At 41.1% G+C, this 18519-nt stretch overlaps 1 protein-coding gene across 1 annotated transcript; it reads left to right on the top strand.

Annotated features, from left to right (window-relative positions):
* Positions 1 to 80: 80 nt before the first annotated feature.
* On the top strand, positions 81 to 16778 carry LOC139474860 (fumarylacetoacetase-like). The gene is made up of 13 exons (XM_071258038.1): positions 81 to 225; positions 1339 to 1449; positions 2323 to 2444; positions 3090 to 3139; positions 4098 to 4188; positions 4447 to 4544; positions 6041 to 6196; positions 8652 to 8782; positions 9324 to 9399; positions 9903 to 9949; positions 11469 to 11570; positions 12700 to 12817; positions 13499 to 16778. Exons 1-13 carry the CDS (start codon positions 145 to 147, stop codon positions 13573 to 13575), a joined length of 1260 nt encoding a protein of 419 aa, XP_071114139.1. The 5' UTR covers positions 81 to 144; the 3' UTR covers positions 13576 to 16778.
* The last annotated feature ends 1741 nt before the right edge of the window (positions 16779 to 18519 follow it).

Below are 18519 nucleotides of genomic sequence, written 5' to 3'. Positions count from 1 at the left end.
ATTTGTTACAGTGCTGTCTATCCAACTGTCAATATTTTGTATATTTATCGAAACTAATACAATTAGCTTCACTTGATCGTAATCCCCTGCACTAGAAGCGTGTGGCGAAGCTGCATAAGTTTCACTGAAAATCAACCTTTAGCAATGTCATTCGTCACCGTCAGTCCGGACAGTCACTTCCCAATTCAAAATCTACCTTATGGTATATTTTCTACACCTGATAACGTAAGTATCGCAATTGAAACGGAAAAGAGTGCGACTAACATACGACCTTGAACTCGCTGAGGCGATGGAATTTCTAGCCAATCAAACTTCACTAATTGTACACGCCTTCAATCATTTGTAAACAGACCCGCAGCACGTGTCTTTATGCGACATTATCATTATTTTATGTCACGTGGTCATTCCTGACAGCTGTGTCTGCGTTTTTACATGATTATAACGGCTGCTGAATCAAAGACTGCAAACACATGAACTTAACAATAATGACATTTTTTCAGAAGCTCTAGTGACTGTCCAAAACAACTCTATTAAAATCATTTATCATAAAAAACAATCAAAACTGAAATATACCGTACCTTATGTTTAATTTTAGACATTTGTATTTCACAAGTTGCTACAAGTCAATTAAGTGTCATATGTTGTCACTGTAAACATAGGGATAAGCCTGCCTGATATTAATGGACTGTGAAGTACGCATTATTTGTTTGTTCAAGCATGTTTGGTTAGCTACATATGTATATGCTGAACTATCTGTCTGCAGATGGTGCTGCTGTCTATTTTCAATTACTATGTGGTGCATAAATAACAGCGGTTACAGCACCACTCTGGGAGTATAAATGCAACATGAATGATACGCTCCATTTGTGCCAGGTTGGGCGAATTACGGATCGATAGATGACTGTAAGGCAAATATGTGCAAAGGAAATTGCATCTAACTATCTGACAAACTGACAGCAAGTGCAGAAACAGGGATAGACATGATAGATCAGTCAGAGACAAGTACCAATCCAGATTAACTTGTTCAGTAGTTGCATAACCACTTGTCCAAAATGAGTTGGGAACTGCAATGTATTTGGATCTGACCAATGATGTCTACCCATGTTATATTCAAAGTGCTTGTATAAAATAATCATTGAAACACAGACTTCAGTTTCTGCCTACAAATAACTTTGTTCAAGTTACAATTGTTGCTTTGGTCCTCATCTTGTTAAACGTTATCAAAATAACATTCAGATTTTATCTTGTTTTCCATAGTATGCGAAATATTTGCATCTTTTTCCTTATAGTTGTGGTGAACACTGTGCATTTATGTTATGTATTTTGGACATCTTCCAGCCACGCAACAGAATTGGTGTTGCTATTGGAGACCAGATATTAGACCTGACTCAGGTGAAACATTTCTTCGATGGAGCAGAACTCAAGTCTCAACAGGCTGTCTTTGATGAGGTAAGATTAATACTGATCACTTGCGAAGTGTGAATTGTAAGAAAGTGTTGAGCTGACACTGGTTCATTTGCCAGATCTGTATCAGGCATAGACATGACCACTAGTCCGTTAATCTGAAACTAGTGAAAATTTAGAAAGACTAGTTGTTTTCTCCCCCAGTTCAGTTAGGTTACATATGAGGTGAGGTGGGGTTTAACGTCGCATCCAAGATTATTGCACTTATATTGTGACATGTATGCACGTGTGAGTGAGTGTGGCTGTTTGTACTAGTCGGACTGATGCAGATTTATAGTGTTAGCCCACTGAGGTACCATATCGCAGTTTAACATGAATACCTCACTTAGACACAGTATACTGACTCTGAGCCAACCAGTCTTTGTTTTAGCCCCATAAGTCAGAGGGTCAGACAGGGTAACAACAAGTACCATCTTTTAACGTCTTTTGGTATGTGGTGTCTGGGTAATGAACCCTGGGCCTTCCTATCTGGGAGGACGCTCTACCCCTGGACCACTGAAGGGGTGTACTTATATATGACCAGTGGTATCTACCTCTGTATATTGCTTTAATTCCTAGGCATTCCTAGGCTAATTTTTGGTTATTGTGCAATAAAGTTCTGTCACATTTAGCAATATTCCAGCTTTATGATGGCGGTCTGTAAATAATCGAGTCTGAACCTGACAATCCAGTGATTGATGTCATGAGTATCAATCTATGCAATTGGGATACGATGACATGCATCAACCAAGTCACTGAGCCTGACCATTCGATCCCGTTAGTCGCCTCTCACTGGTCTGCATTAAGTAAAATATGACATGGGTTATTCTAGGTTTAGTGTATTTTGACATTTGAGTTTATGTATTTCATCATTGACAGCCAACTCTGAACAGTTTTATGGCCTTGGGTCGAGCAGCGTGGCAAGAAGCAAGAGGTGTTCTACAGAGGATTCTCTCGGTGTCTGAGGGCGTGCTGCGAGACAATGCCGAACTCAGAGCAAAGTAGGTGGATTGTCCATGACTTTCTGTTCACAAAATTATTGCAGAAATCAATCCAGCCATATTCAACAAAGTATGTAACAGTTAGACATATCACTAAATGTTCCAACAAGTTTAGAAGATTCTTAATGTAGCTGTTTTTAGATGAACATAATAATGCCATAATAAATTAGGTTTTCATCCTGCAATACACCCTGCCTCACAGTACTAAGTCCCATCAGACAAAGGAAAATGCGACGTGTGTTGCTGGGACGTGTTCGGGCAAAATGTTTTTGGAAGCTGGAAACTTTCTTTAGGACGTTTCAACATAAGGATTGAAAATGCATAGTGTGAGAAAGGATAAGGATATAATATACAATCTAATGTAAAATTTACAATATTTTGATAAGAGTACATAGCTTTGTCCAGACTTGCAACTTTTTAAACAAACTGGCAATTTAATAGCCTGGCTTTCTGGTTGGAAAGTTATTTTTAATAACTGATAAATTATGAACAATAAAATGCTACCAATCTTACATTATCATGATTATAATTAGATTTTGATGAAGTTTAAATAATTACTTTGTTGTTGCCTTAGTTTCTAGTACATGTAGCTCTAAAGTGAAACTGCTACATGACATGGTGACATCGTGAGTTTTGATTTTTCAGAGCGTTTGTCCCCCAAAGTCAAGCTACAATGCATCTACCAGCCAAGATTGGTAACTAATGCCATTTTTAATGACTTTTTTAATTATTTATGTGTTTGTAGACATAGTGTAGTTTGTAGATAAATATATGCCCAGTTAAGGCTGCAAACACTACCGTATACCGCCGTCTATAAAGCAACCCCACGTATACGGCGACCACCCTTGAAAGCCCTTAATTCTAGGTAAGAAAAACTCACCTTATACACAGCGATATGCAGTATATATTAATAAAGTTTTAATACACCTGAATACTAGCACCCAGTTGTACGTTCATAGCCACAAAGTATTTTTAAATACATTTTGTTTCATTTAGCATGTTAGTATTCACGTAGCCGATCTGTTGTTGACATTCAATGATACACTGAACCTGTGCTATCATCCTGATCGTAAATGTAAATTCATTTATGCTGATAAACATGATAATATGGTTGTGTTTTTTCTTTGTTTGTTTTTTAACGCTGCACTCAGCAATATTCCAGCTATGTGACGGCGGTCTGTAAATAATCGAGTCTGGACCAGACAATCCAGTGATTGACTTTATGAGCATTGATCCACGCAATTGGGATACAATGACATGCATCGACCAAGTCAGTGAGCCTGACCACTCGATCCCATTTGTCGCCTCTTATGACAAGCATAGTCGTCTTTTACAGCAAGCATTGGTTGTGAGCTGTGAGCTATGTAGTCTACATTGGGATACCGAATTGCTCCCCAGCTACCTATGCTTGTTGTACATTGCAACTTAATGGATCAGTAGTAGGGCTCTGTGAATTGGGTGATGGGTTTTCAACATACCCGACGGCATGGATGGTTGCTCTTCATATCAATCGCTGGATTGTCAGGACCAGACCTGACTATTTACAGATTGCTGTCACATAGCAGGAATATTGCTGAGTGCAGCGTTAAGCATTTAATAATCTCCCTACAACACTACCGAAAGCTGTCATGTTTTTGTGTTTCTGTGCATCAGGTGACTACACAGACTTCTATTCTTCCAAGTACCATGCATACAATGTCGGCGTCATGTTCCGAGGTCCAGAAAATGCTCTCATGCCTAACTGGTGAGTCTTGTAGATGTTAACACGACCATCAAACTCTGGCTGAAGTACATGAAAGCTGAAACTGTATCATTTGTGAAAACATCATCTGTTTTGAAATTTCACTTCTTCACATAGAATGTTTAATTGTTTATGATGCTGTGCATATTGATAGAGATAGAAACTTTTGCTTACTCAATATTTCATGTGATGCGTTTTATTTGATCTTTGATAGATGTTGTTACACGCATATTCATGCTCTTCATGTTGCCATGGTTACAGGACACACCTTCCAGTTGGTTATCACGGGCGAGCATCCTCAGTGGTTGTGTCAGGGACTCCCATCAGACGACCCAATGGTCAAACAAGGCCTGATGATAGTGAGTAGGGAAATAGTGTATCTTCCCTTCACTTATTACTGATCTTTTTTCAGGTTGTTACTGTTTTCTTTAATGTTTTAAGCAGAGGTTCTCTGTTGACTATATAGGGTTGGTTTGTTGGATGTTGGTTGGTAGGTTTAACACCGCACTCAGCAATATTCCAGCTATATGGCGGCAGTCTGTAAATAATCAAGTCTGGACCAGACAATCCAGTGATTTATATCATGAGCATCAATCCACACAATTGGGATCGATGACACGCATCAACTAAGTCATCAAGCTTGACCACCTGATCCTGTTAGTCGCCTCTTATGACAAGCATAGTCGCCTTTTACGGCAAGCATGGGTTGCTGAAGACTTATGCTACCCCGGATCTTCACGGGTCCACTATATAGAGGCAGTGGGGGGTAGCTTAGTGGTTAAAGCATTCATTTGTCACACTGAGTCCTGGTTGTGTTTCCCTCATGGGTACAATGTGTAAAGTCCATTTCTGGTGTTGCCCACCGTGATATTGCTGAAATAGTACTAAAAGAGACATAACACCATACTCACTTCTTCTCTCTTACACGACGCCCATGAAGTCCCGGGTAGAATAGGTATTCAGCAATCCATGTTTGCCGTAAAAGGTGACTATGCCTGTCGTAAGAGGCGACTAATGAGATCAGGTGGTCTGGCTCGCTAACTTGGTTGATGCATGTCATGGATCCCAATTGCGTGTATCGATGCACATGATGTCAGTCCCTGGATTGTCTGGACCAGACTCGATTATTTACAGAAGACCGTCATACAGTTGGAATATTGCTGAGTGCGGTATTAAACAACAAACCAACAAACACTCTTACACACTAATCAAAGTATGACATTTGCCTTAGCTTTGTAAATGATGATTTATTCTACTGTTCTGTTGGGGTTGTTGGGTCGCGTGGTGGTTGAAGCATAAAGGGGAAGTTTACACGCAAAAATCACTTTCTTTCTTATTTTAAACAAAACGGAATTTTAGAATTAGTTAGTATCAGTGTTTGAAAATATACACTCCTTTTTCTCACAGTCAATGTAGCCAGCTCCCAATAACTGTGAAAATGTCATGCCTTTATGAGGCCTTCGTTTTCCGAGCTAAACAGGCCTGAGTTATCCCCCTTAAATTTGATACTTGTGATATTTGTATTGTTTTGCCTCCGAAACTACTAGGTAAATACTTTTCATGATGAAAAAGTACAAGAAAAATAGGTTTATTTTCGTTTGAACTTGCCCTATAAGCTCATCACAACTAAAACTGGGGTTTGATTCACAACATATCCCATGTATGAACTTAGGAGCCCATTCTTTGTGTCACATGCTCTCATGTTGCTAATAATTTTCGAAAACGAACAAAAACCTTACATTACTTAAAACATGGTCTTTTACCCTGATTACCAATATTTCAGTGTCTATAGCAGTTCCAGGAAAATACAGTTTAGCTGCATGATTTTGACCATGTTACTGTTTTGTTTGAGCAGCTAAGCCGCCAGTGTTTGGTCCGTGTAAGCTGATGGACATTGAGCTGGAGATGGCTTTCTTTGTGGGTGGCCCATCCAACAAGCTCGGAGAACCTATCCCCATCAGCCAGACGGAGGATCACATCTTCGGGATGGTGGTCATGAATGACTGGAGTGGTGAGATAGCATGTGGATGCTTTATCAGTTATTGTAAGATGGATGGGCATGTATGCTGCAATCTGATTGGTTGGAAAATGTTAATGCGATTTAAAACCTGAAAATCTGTATTTTTCACTGCATGTGCATATTTTTTTGTAACTATCTTTTTGTTCTTAGTCCCAGTCTGAAAAATGTGGCATTCTGCATTCATAATACATAATACATGTATAGATTAAGTTTGATCAATATTTATCTGAACAACTTTGATATTAAACAATGACTATAGACATGTTTTCAGATTTGTGGGTGTTGGAGAGTATTTGTTGCACAGTAATATTAACATTTGAAACCTCCGGCTATTTACATTGTTAGTTCCAAATGAAATTTACTGGATGAAGTGTGGGTGTGGGTGTGGATGTGGGTGAAGTGTTGGTGTGAGTGTGGGTGAAGTGTGGGTGTGGGTGAAGTGTGGGTGTGAGTGTGGGTGAAGTGTTGGTGTGAGTGTGGGTGAAGTGTGGGTGTGGGTGAAGTGTTGGTGTGAGTGTGGGTGAAGTGTTGGTGTGAGTGTGGGTGAAGTGTGGGTGTGGGTGAAGTGTTGGTGTGAGTGTGGGTGAAGTGTTGGTGTGAGTGTGGGTGAAGTGTTGTTGTGGGTGTGGGAGTGGACGTGGGTGTGGGTGAAGTGTTGGTGTGAGTGTGTGTGAAGTGTGGGTGTGGGTGAAGTGTTGGTGTGAGTGTGGGTGAAGTGTTGTTGTGGGTGTGAGAGTGGGTGTGGGTGAAGTGTTGGTGTGAGTGTGGGTGAAGTGTTGTTGTGGGTGTGGGAGTGGGTGTGGGTGAAGTGTTGGTGTGAGTGTGGGTGAAGTGTGGGTGTGGGTGTGGGAGTGGGTGTGGGTGAAGTGTTGGTGTGAGTGTGTGTGAAGTGTTGTTGTGGGTGTGGGAGTGGGTGTGGGTGAAGTGTTGGTGTGAGTGTGTGTGAAGTGTTGTTGTGGGTGTGGGAGTGGGTGTGGGTGAAGTGTTGGTGTGAGTGTGTGTGAAGTGTGGGTGTTGTTGTGGGAGTGGGTGGGGGTGAAGTGTTGGTGTGAGTGTGGGTGAAGTGTTGTTGTGGGTGTGGGAGTGGGTGTGGGTGAAGTGTTGGTGTGAGTGTGTGTGAAGTGTTGTTGTGGGTGTGGGAGTGGGTGTGGGTGAAGTGTTGGTGTGAGTGTGTGTGAAGTGTTGTTGTGGGTGTGGGAGTGGGTGTGGGTGAAGTGTTGTTGTGGGTGTGGGAGTGGGTGTGGGTGAAGTGTTGGTGTGAGTGTTGGTGAAGTGTTGTTGTGGGTGTGGGAGTGGGTGTGGGTGAAGTGTTGGTGTGAGTGTGTGTGAAGTGTTGTTGTGGGTGTGGGAGTGGGTGTGGGTGAAGTGTTGGTGTGAGTGTGTGTGAAGTGTTGTTGTGGGTGTGGGAGTGGGTGTGGGTGAAGTGTTGGTGTGAGTGTGTGTGAAGTGTGGGTGTGGGTGAAGTGTTGGTGTGAGTGTTGTTGTGGGTGTGGGAGTGGGTGTGGGTGAAGTGTTGGTGTGAGTGTGTGTGAAGTGTTGTTGTGGGTGTGGGAGTGGGTGTTGGTGAAGTGTTGGTGTGAGTGTGGGTGAAGTGTTGTTGTGGGTGTGGGAGTGGGTGTGGGTGTGGGTGAAGTGTTGGTGTGAGTGTGGGTGAAGTGTTGTTGTGGGTGTGGGAGTGGGTGTGGGTGTGGGTGCGGCTGCTGCTTGTGCTAGCCTGGACTTGTGTTGGTTTTATGGTGCTAGCCCTCCGAGATACATTGAGCAGGTGATCATGGATTTCCCAATCAGACACAGTATACTGACTCCGAGCTGACTAGTCCCTGTTTTATGAACATAATTCAAGGTGTCTGGCAGGGTAACTAGAAATATATTGTCTTTTGTTGTTTTTTGTTATGAGAATCAAACCATTGACTTTCCAGTATCCACTCTCCAGGCATCATCTAGCATTAACTTACCATGGAAATTTACAGATTGGAGTCCTGCAGTAGATCAGTGTGCTATATATAGCATGTTAACATGTATTGATTAGGATGCTTTTTGGTAAATAGGTTTAGAATATATTCCACTTTGCACCATATGAGACATACCGTAATCTTATCCCTGCATATAAAACAATGCTTAGCCTAACTAAAAATACAATCGAAAAAGTAAATAACTATGTTTGTCATTTTCATTGACAAAGTTTGTTGTAGCATTGTTCATTCACCTGAAGCGATATGATGTAGTATTTTGATCAAGAGAAAAAGAGTTTGATGAATGTGTTACCCATACATAAGCCGACCCCATTCTACAGAATCTTTTTTCTGGTCCTCAAAATTCGGCTTAATTACGATCGTAGACGGTACTCAGGAAGCATGTTGTAGGAGAGCTCCTTTATGAGGTTTTCTCATATTAGTTGATATTTGTAAGAACTGAGAAAGGTTTGATAATGTTTTCCTGTCCGTAGCTCGGGATATACAGAAGTGGGAGTACGTTCCTCTTGGGCCATTCCTTGGGAAGAACCATGGCACCAGCATCTCCCCATGGGTTGTCACCATGGACGCCTTGGCGCCTTTCAAGTTGCCCAATCAGCCACAGGTAAAACTGAAGTGGATGTTTTTCTTATATCATAGTTTGTTTGTTTATGGTTTTACGCTGCAATCAGGAATATTGAAGGTATTGAAGGTATCGGTCTGTAAATAATCCAGTCTGGGGCAGACAAACCAGTTGTTAATGTCATTGGTGTGTTATGTTGACACATAGTCCTTTAAGTCACTGAGTGTAAGTTAGAAGTAGAGCACAGTACCTAAATGCACAAGTTTTATACCATTTTCTGAATCACCTTTGGGATTCCGGATTAGAATACATTCCTAGCAACCTATGGTTGTTGTTCAAGGGGACTAAATGGATCAGGTGATCCTATATTTGGAATAGTGCTGCGTGTGGTGATAAATATGAAAGCATTTCACATTTTAGATTTGACTCGAGTGAGTTGCAAAATACAAATTGTGACTGTGCAATCTTCTAGGCAATATGATCAACTGGTAATTGATCTAGCATGCAAAATGGGGTTGCACTTGATTCCCCGCCAGACCAAGTAGTCTTAGATTGAGTTGATGGTGTGAACTTGATGTTTCAGGATCCGACTCCCCTGCCGTATCTTCAGCATGACGATCCCTTCTCCTTCAACATCAACCTGGAAGTCATGCTCAATTGTAAGATTATTAATCCCACTGCTACATAGTTGACAGGGGGTATGTACTACTTGAAAGAAGTTAAAGAATGCAAGATTCTTTCATTCTGTCATGACAAATTAACTAAAGTTTTATGAAAGAATTGGGTGTTCTTAACATCTTTTGAGTAGTATATAAATGAGCCTCATCATTTGTCTGTTTCTTGATAGTCTTGATGTATTTTGCACTCAAGTTCTAGTGGTTGCTTTGGGGCATTTAGAATTTCAAGTTGCATTATGCCTAGAAAGAAGCTCTTTAAGAGACCACCCAAAATATGTTTTTTGTTTGTTTTTGTATTCACTACCATCAGGAAAATACATACATACAAAGTTGTGTTTACATGTGTCCAAAAGCCGAAGCCATGTTTGGTATTGTTTGACAAGATCTGTCTGCAAGCTACTTCAAGCAGTGTTGTGCTTTGCTCACTTGTAAATGTCTGCACTGCAAATGAAATGATTAAATTGTGAGATGTTTGTTTCTTCCAGTTGAAGGTTTACCCAAGCCAGCAACGGTGGCCCGCAGTAATTTCAAGGTACAACGCCTCCTCTTTTATATCAGACATTGCTATTGGAGTCATTGATTTGCCAAATAGGAGTATGCCGCTTCTTTGATTTGACACTGAAAAGACATTGAAAAGAATTGGCACTCCCAATTTGTCAACAAGCCAATATGAACAAACTATATAATCTTCCTGGCTCTGTTGTGTGTGTGTCCAATGGCATGCATGAACGTTAAATAACCTGGCAATATACTGAAATATGCTCTTATGACATCATTAGATCTAAATCATGCCAGCTCAGGTAGGTCCCCAGCTCCCAATGCTAGTCTTGTTGGGATTCCAGGTCAGGTAGGTACCCAGCTCCCCATGCTAGTCTCCTAGTTGGGATTCCAGGTCAGGTAGGTCCCAGCTCTCAATGCTTGTCTTGTTGGGATTCCAGGTCAGGTAGGTCCCCAGCTCCCCTTGCTAGTCTCCTTGTTGGGATTCCAGGTCAGGTAGGTCCCCAGCTCCCCATGCTAGTCTTGTTGGGATTCCAGGTCAGGTTAGGTCCCCAGCTCCCCATGCTAGTCTTGTTGGGATTCCAGGTCAGGTAGGTCCCCAGCTCCCCATGCTAGTCTTGTTGGGATTCCAGGTCAGGTTAGGTCCCCAGCTCCCCATGCTAGTCTCCTTGTTGGGATTCCAGGTCAGGTTAGGTCCCCAGCTCCCAATGCTAGTCTCCTTGTTGGGATTCCAGGTCAGGTTAGGTCCCCAGCTCCCCCTGCTAGTCTTGTTAGGATTCCAGGTCAGGTTAGGTCCCCAACTCCCCATGCTTGTCTTGTTTGGATTCCAGGTCAGGTAAGTCCCAGCTCCCCATGCTAGTCTCCTTGTTGGGATTCCAGGTCAGGTTAGGTCCCCAGCTCCCCATGCTAGTCTCCTTGTTGGGATTCCAGGTCAGGTTAGGTCCCCAGCTCCCAATGCTAGTCTCCTTGTTGGGATTCCAGGTCAGGTTAGGTACCCAGCTCCCAATGCTAGTCTCCTTGTTGGGATGCCAGGTCAGGTTAGGTCCCCAGCTCCCCCTGCTAGTCTCCTTGTTGGGATTCCAGGTCAGGTTAGGTCCCAGCTCCCCATGCTAGTCCATTGTTGGGATTCCAGGTCAGGTAGGTCACCAGCTCCCCATGCTAGTCTCCTTGTTAGGATTCCAGGTCAGGTAGGACCCCAGCTCCCCGGCTCCCCATGCTAGTAACACTCTCAGGGTTCCAGGTCAGGTAGGTCCCCAGCTCCTCGGCTCCCGACGCTAGTAACACTCTCAGGGTTCCAGGTCAGGTAGGTCTCCTGCTCCTGTAGATTGTGGTCAGAGCCAACTAAAACAAGTATCAGGTCAGGATCAAAACACAATTTGTGAATGGGCTGATTATGTCAGACTCTCACAGCCTGGATTGTTCGTCATGCTGTCAAGCAATATATGCCTGCCCCAGACTTATTCAAATATTTAAGCAGGCCACATTGATATAGCTGGCAGGGGTCACATTGACTCGCTCCCGTACATAGAATCACTTGGAATGTTACGTTTCAGAACGTGTACTGGTCAATGAAGCAGCAGCTTGCCCACCACACCATCACTGGCTGCAACGTCAACGCAGGCGACCTCATGGCCTCGGGGACCATCAGTGGCGAGGTCAGTTTACTGATTACTGAGTCATCTTGCTGACCTTGAGGTGATCCCAGGGACAAATAGGTTTTAGTTCTTGGCTTGGCAGTAAGGCACCAAAGTTCTGCATTAAATTTGTCCTTAGAGCCCTACTGGGTCACCAGAAAGGTTTGAACTTTGTGACTTCTCAGTGGCCAAACCAAGAATTTGAGATTTATTGTCATTTGGAATTGTTAGAGACCATGGTACTACAAGCGGCAGTGATGTAGTTTAGTACCACAGGAAGCAGGCTCTTTTAACAGGATGTTCTTGATAACAGAATCATTCAGTTTAAAATAATAATCTCAAAAGGGACATCATGCACTAGATTTTTATCCATCATGTATTTATTATTTCAGGGGGCACAGGTGGCCCAGTCTTCTAAGGCGCCGCAATTCCTCGTTTGCTGCACAATTCAATAAAATGAGTTCCCTAAAATAAAAACAATATTTGTTACAGGATAGGTTTTCTTTAAAAAACTGTGATGAATGTAAGACCAAGACAGCGCGTATGATTTAATAATATTAACAATATTCCGACATTATCACAGTTTGGGACACCAAGAGTGGGCTTCACACAGTTTGTCCATGTGGAATCAAACTGGATCTGCAGTATGACGAAGAAATGTTTTATCAACTAGGCTAGCCTTCTTTATTAAGGAAATGCCTCCGAAGTCTAGTGGTAAAGCATCCGACCGTAGAGCGGAAGGGTTTAATCACCAGCCACCTCGATCCAAAAGACGTCAAAAGATTGTACATGTTGCTACCCAGGCTCAAACAGGGACGTGTCAGCTCGGAGTCAGTATGGGGGCCATGGGTGGCCCAGTTGTCTGAGGCGCCACTATTTGCTGTGCAGAGTTGCGTCCCTTGGGTACGGCAGAAACCTATGATTGTGGGTTCGAATCCCTGTTCGCCCTGATTATGTTTCTAGGTTTGTCAGCACCATACCCGTGCTCGTGGGTTTCACCGAAGTTGTAAACGTCCGAGACCTGCATCACTTCGGGCTTTCCTCCCACATTAAGCTGACACGCCGTGATAAAACTGGAATACTGTTAAAAGCGGCGTTAAACCCAACTCACTCACTCTCTCACTTTATTATTTCATTTGTTTTTCTCTAGACTCCAGACTCGTATGGAAGTTTCCTGGAGTTATGCTGGAAGGGGACAAAGCCAGTGGATCTGGGAAACGGAATCACACGCAAATTCCTGCAGGATGGAGATGAGGCTATTCTCACAGGTACATCAGACTAGCTCTGCCTGGCGTGATTGTTCACTAGCCATACAGGGATCCCTGATCCTGTGTTTGAATTCTGTCTCACCCGCGGAGATCTGGGTTAGAATAGATCTTCAGCAACCCATGTTTGCCGTAAAAGGCGACTATGCTTGTCGTAAGGGCTGGTGACTAACGGGATTTCACCAAAGGCTAAAACACTTATAGTCTTGGTTCTCGACACTGCCTGAATCATAATAAAGTTAGCCTCACGTTTCGTTTTTATTTCCATTTAAAGAAAAAATCCTAATACTTATAAAACAATGCGATCCAAAATAGCAAGCAGTTACTTCCCTTTACATGTACACTGCTTTACTGCACATCTTGTGTTATGGTCCTGGCAGCAATAGGAGTTTGTGTGCTTGTTTATGTAGGGATGCCCTTTCCCACGTTGATGGTTCACAACTGTTTATTTGGTTACATACTAGTTTGAACAAGCAAAAAAAAGAATGGCGCCCACCTGCCTGCCTGCCCACACTATATTTCCAAAAGTATGCCTGAGAACCAGTTCTTATATGTTTTTAATCAATGATTATATGAATGAAATATTTCAATGCAGTGTTAAGAACCCCACTACAATAGTCACAGTTTGAGATAGTATCTTGTACGAAGATATCTAATCATGACCATTCTTTCCTCTGGTTCCAGGTTACTGTGAGGGTGAAGGTTATCGTGTCGGCTTTGGAACATGCACTGGAAAGGTTTTACCTGCTCTACAGCTGTAGACTGTCTTATGCCATCAAGACGTCAATAACTCCTCAACCGACTTGCACTCAGTGATCTTAGCGCTAAGACTAACGCCCAGATTTTAACATAGACGTGTAATAGTCTTGGTGCTAATACTGCTTTGTGCAGGTGGGCCCTGGTTGTGTTCAGCCATTACTATATGTGCCTTAATTCAATGATCTGACTACTGAAGCTACCCTTAGGGGTATGTGTACTAACACTATTGCAGCAGGTATATCTGTATATGTTAATCAAGTCGTTACACTAATTAAGGGACTTACTGATGGAACATTCCAGGGTAGCAGAATATGGAGTGAAAGTCATCGAGTCTGTTTGTGCTTTCATTAGTACCCAGGGTCCAGTTCCTCAAAGCGATCTTGGTGCTGTGACTGTCGTAAATATATGTTAAAGAATGGTTATTATGATCATCTTAGCACTAAGATTGCTTTATGGAACATTGCCCAGATCTAGAGTGAAAATGTCAGTGTTACCAGGTCAAATGGTTAGATGAACATGGATGTAACTTGACAAGAATGACAATTTTTATATTATGATGAATTTTCTTACTATTCTTAGTCCCCAAACCAGGCTTTCTACCAGTGTTCTTTCACCCCAGTGTTTTCAGAAAAGAAAGACATATCTTGCATACGGATCCATATCTCACAATGTCTAAGCTCACAAATAAGCCATGACATACTTCCTAAATTAACTGCTATTGTATTCCATAAGTATTTTGAATTCCCACATGGGAACTGTCACAATGTGTGAAGCCAATTTCTGGTGTTGCCCCTTGTGATATTGCTAAAAGAAACGGCTTAAAACCATACTCACTCACTCACTCACTCACTCACTCACTCACTCCATAAATATTGTTAAGGTGTTATATGATATTGTATAATACAGTTACCGGTAGGTATAAACTGTACTTGGTAAGTACATGCTGCAAACAGAAAACATATTGTTGTGGAATGGTGTTTTTGTCTAAACTACAGTATTAAGATGGATGTGTGGATCAATTATATTGACATTGTCCAGCATGAGCTATTAACAGTGTATGGACACTTGAATGCGCACTTGAAGGTGGATTAAAATTGCAGGTTTCTTCTGTAAAATTGTGGCATTGCCAAGTGCACTTTTAGCTGTTATAAATTCTGGCGCTGCAAGAGACATTGAAAATCTTTAGAAAGTTGCAAATGTGTTTTATTAGAAAGTGTCATATTTGGAATGTATGGTTACACAGGCATATTGATATGGATATTGCAGAATTTCTATGACAATTGGTTGCTCCTGGCAACTAACAGGATGGTATTTGGTGTGTACATTTTAAAGGGTGATGACAGAAATATACAAAAGGTCTTTCTACTCCTATGCACAGTCTCTAGCTTCTACATGTTGAAGTGAGAATGTATATAAGTGTGATTATTGAGTATAACAGGATGGGTTATGATATGAACTACTCAAAATAAGTTAAGGACCCCCCAATTCTATCATATTACTATAGTTGATCTGTCATGGCATATATGTAATAGTAACGTGAAAGAATCAGAAGGTCTTTAACTTTTTTAGTAGTATATAAAGAAAATGGTGAGGTCACTTGGAACAGGTATAATTAGTTTTATTTATCATTAGTGCGCTGGGGGGAATTTTTGCGACACAGAATGGTTTTGTTAACGATTACATGTGAAAAGTTCAGGACAGTTGACACAAATTTATTTGTTTTGTTTTTTATTTGTATGAAAATTATGTCTATTTTGAAGTCTTAACTATTCCTAAAAAAATGTAAATCAAGTTAATTGTGTTGTTTAGAGTAAGTTTGTTTGAGTTTTTTTGCAAACTTCAGCAATATTCCAGCTATATGTGGTTTAAGTAAGTGAAAACATTGGGATGTTGTTATGGCAATGATCTGTCAGTTCAGCAAGCCTGCCATCTTCCCGAGGCAAAAGGGTTAACTGAATATAAAAGTCAAGTTTCCATCCTTGCCAAACTAGGAATTATGGAGTTATATTTTGGTCGACTAAGGACATAGTCAATCAAAATTGCGTAACAAAAACAACATCCAGTTTGTAAACTGCCGTGCAGATTTCGGTTCGATTGCAGGATTTGCAAGGAATATGTATCGCCTCAACATAAGTATTCCAAATCTTTTAATTTTTCTAAATAAGGTGATAACATTTGATGCACTGTGTGTAGTAAGACCCATTTTATTACAACAAAGATCTTGATTATCAATCAAATTGTCTTCACTGGACGCCGCTAGTTTGGTTGAAGCAAATGCAAGTGATATGAGAGGTGGAATCTGATTGGCCAATAGGAGGGATTTAGAAGGGAAAGTATCTCATAATAGCCACTGGTGGCACTACGATTGAGCCCAGAAATTCCAGCCTAATTCGGCAAGGGTTGAAACTGAACTTTTACAGTCAGTTGACTACCTTGCCTCGGGAAGCCAACTAGAATGGGTTTTTGCAGGGTTTTAAAGGCTTTGTTTCATAATGATAAATCGGCTAGCAATCAGTGGATTAGGTGTTGAAATTTAGGAGTGTGTGATTATATGGCTTTTGGTGCTTTGTTGTAGGTAGGCATTTGTTATGTGTATGTTTATTGTTTGTTTTGAATACACAGTGCACGCACAATCGTATTTTACTTCATTAGAGGTGTGAAAATGTGTTACTAGATGAAAGGAAATACTGAGTTTGTAGTTTTGGCTGATTTGAATATTCATGCATTTAAATACTTATGTTATACATGAATAATATAAGATCAATGAAATATGCATTGAGACTTACATGTGGTACCGGTTGAAACTGATTTTCTGCTTTTTTTAAACATATTTAGCAATACATATTTTTCTAATCCCTTAGGAACAAAAACAAAAATTATTTGATATTACAGAAGTGTTATCTGTGGTAATTATCTACATTATTAATTAATTATCAATTTCATAAGCTCAAGTAATACCCTGGGTTATGTTTTCATAAGGCAGCTACCTATGTTGAATGTCAAGATTCACAGGCGAGTGGTAAATGTGACTTAGTATTAACTCAAAACACAAAATTGTTTAAATTATTGGATCAAATCAGATAAACAAGACAATCAGTGTTTAAGTTTCACAACATGTTTGCATCCAGTTGTTTTTCAGACTATTTTGTTTTAAATTCAATGTTTTGGTGTGGAAGGATATTTTAGCTGAACAGTAATAAAGTATTTCTGTGTTGCTGAAAAATTTGTTTGTATGTTATTTACTTCGCATGTCTCGAACATTAGATTTGTCCGGTTTCGAATTTAAGACTTCGGAGAACACTGGTATTATTTATCGCGGCAGCAGGAGTTATGTCCCTTGTATTGAGCTGTGAACAAGCAAGTCACACAATTTCCAGATGTACATAATGAGAGGGGCGACTTCTGTCAATTTTTCCGAGAAACGGTAAATAAGTTCTAAGCAAGCCATGTTAATGTTATTAAGATATTTAAAGTATTCATTAAAAATCCTGTTGCTTTAACCATCATTGATAACATTCCACGACCAATGTCAGGTCCTCTGAATGTTATTTGCACCTAAACTCTTCCTTTTTAAAGGATTTGTGTTTTGGGGCGTGTGTGTGGAAACATGTTGGTGAGGACACCTTGAATATCTCCGGTAAAGCAAGAGGTTGTCTTGTCAAGACTGTTCTAGTCGTGGAACCCAGAACATGTTTCACAGACAAAGCAACTGGTAGTTATGTTTTGGGGGGTTTGAAGGCCAAAAAGAACACTACGCATTAGGCTGAGCATGGCGAAAGGAAAATGTAATTTCCAAACCAGAAAATATAAGTATCATTTGTAAATGCCGGTTGCATATAAAGGTATTACTTTGGATTTCCTAAAGTCAGCTTTGGAAACTTTTAAAACAACACCACAGTTTTTAAAATTCTATTTCGTAACATCGTTTAATCCTTAACCAGGAGGCACTAGTGGCCAAGTCGTCCAAGGCGCCGCGATTCGCTGTGCAGAGTTGCGTCCCTTGGGTACGCCAGAAACCAATGATTGTGGGTTCGAATCCCGGTTCGCCCCAATTATGTTTCTAGGTTTGTCAGCACCATACCCTTGCTCGTGGGTTTCACCGAAGTGGTAAACGTCTGAGACCTGCATCACTTCGGGCTTTCCTCCCACATTAAGCTGACACGCCGTGATATAACTGGAATATTGTAAAAAGCGGCGTTAAACCCAACTCACTCACTAATCATTAACCAACCAATATTGTCGGAAGGCGGGCAGGCACGGTAACTTGGTTGACTGCGTGTCATCATACCCCGACATTGTGGGAAGTTGCACGCAGCTAGTTTGGACAAGTTACTGTTATTTTCGTATTGGTTTCAAATAAGCTTTTTATCCAATGAAACAAATGGCTTTAAATGCGCAAATTCCGAGTAAAATGTATCATCACTGCATAGCCGAATACGGAGACAGACGCTTAGGTCGCGCATTTACGATATGTCGTAAAAGTTATGTACATATACACCTATACAGATTTAACATGTTGTAGGGCCATATATACTTGTATCCAATACATGATAGTGACCATATTTAGTAACAAATGTTTCTCGTATAATTCAGATTGAACGAGTCCCCAATCTTACACACCCCACTCTCCACGTACATAGGTACAATATCATTTTGTAATAAACCATATCTAATATGTATTTCCTCACGGAATGGACAACATCGAACATTATTGACATTACATGGACCTCATTAAGGCTAAATATACACCGTATTGCCACCCTGGCATTTCCATGACTTGAGATACATTGATTACTGTCTTTTAGTTTTCTGTCAGTGACAATAATACTCTCCGCGTCTTCCAGTCTCCGAGTTAGTCATCTTAATTTCCAAACAACTGTCTCCCGGCGTCATTTATTTCACAGCCAGTGTAACAAATAGCACACAGAAGAACCAGATGATATTCT

This window comes from Haliotis cracherodii, unplaced genomic scaffold, assembly GCF_022045235.1.
Source record: "Haliotis cracherodii isolate W230 unplaced genomic scaffold, xgHalCrac1.p SCAF_1, whole genome shotgun sequence".
Taxonomy (NCBI): Eukaryota; Metazoa; Mollusca; class Gastropoda; order Lepetellida; family Haliotidae; genus Haliotis; species Haliotis cracherodii.
This window is presented reverse-complemented; position numbering and strand designations above follow the sequence as displayed.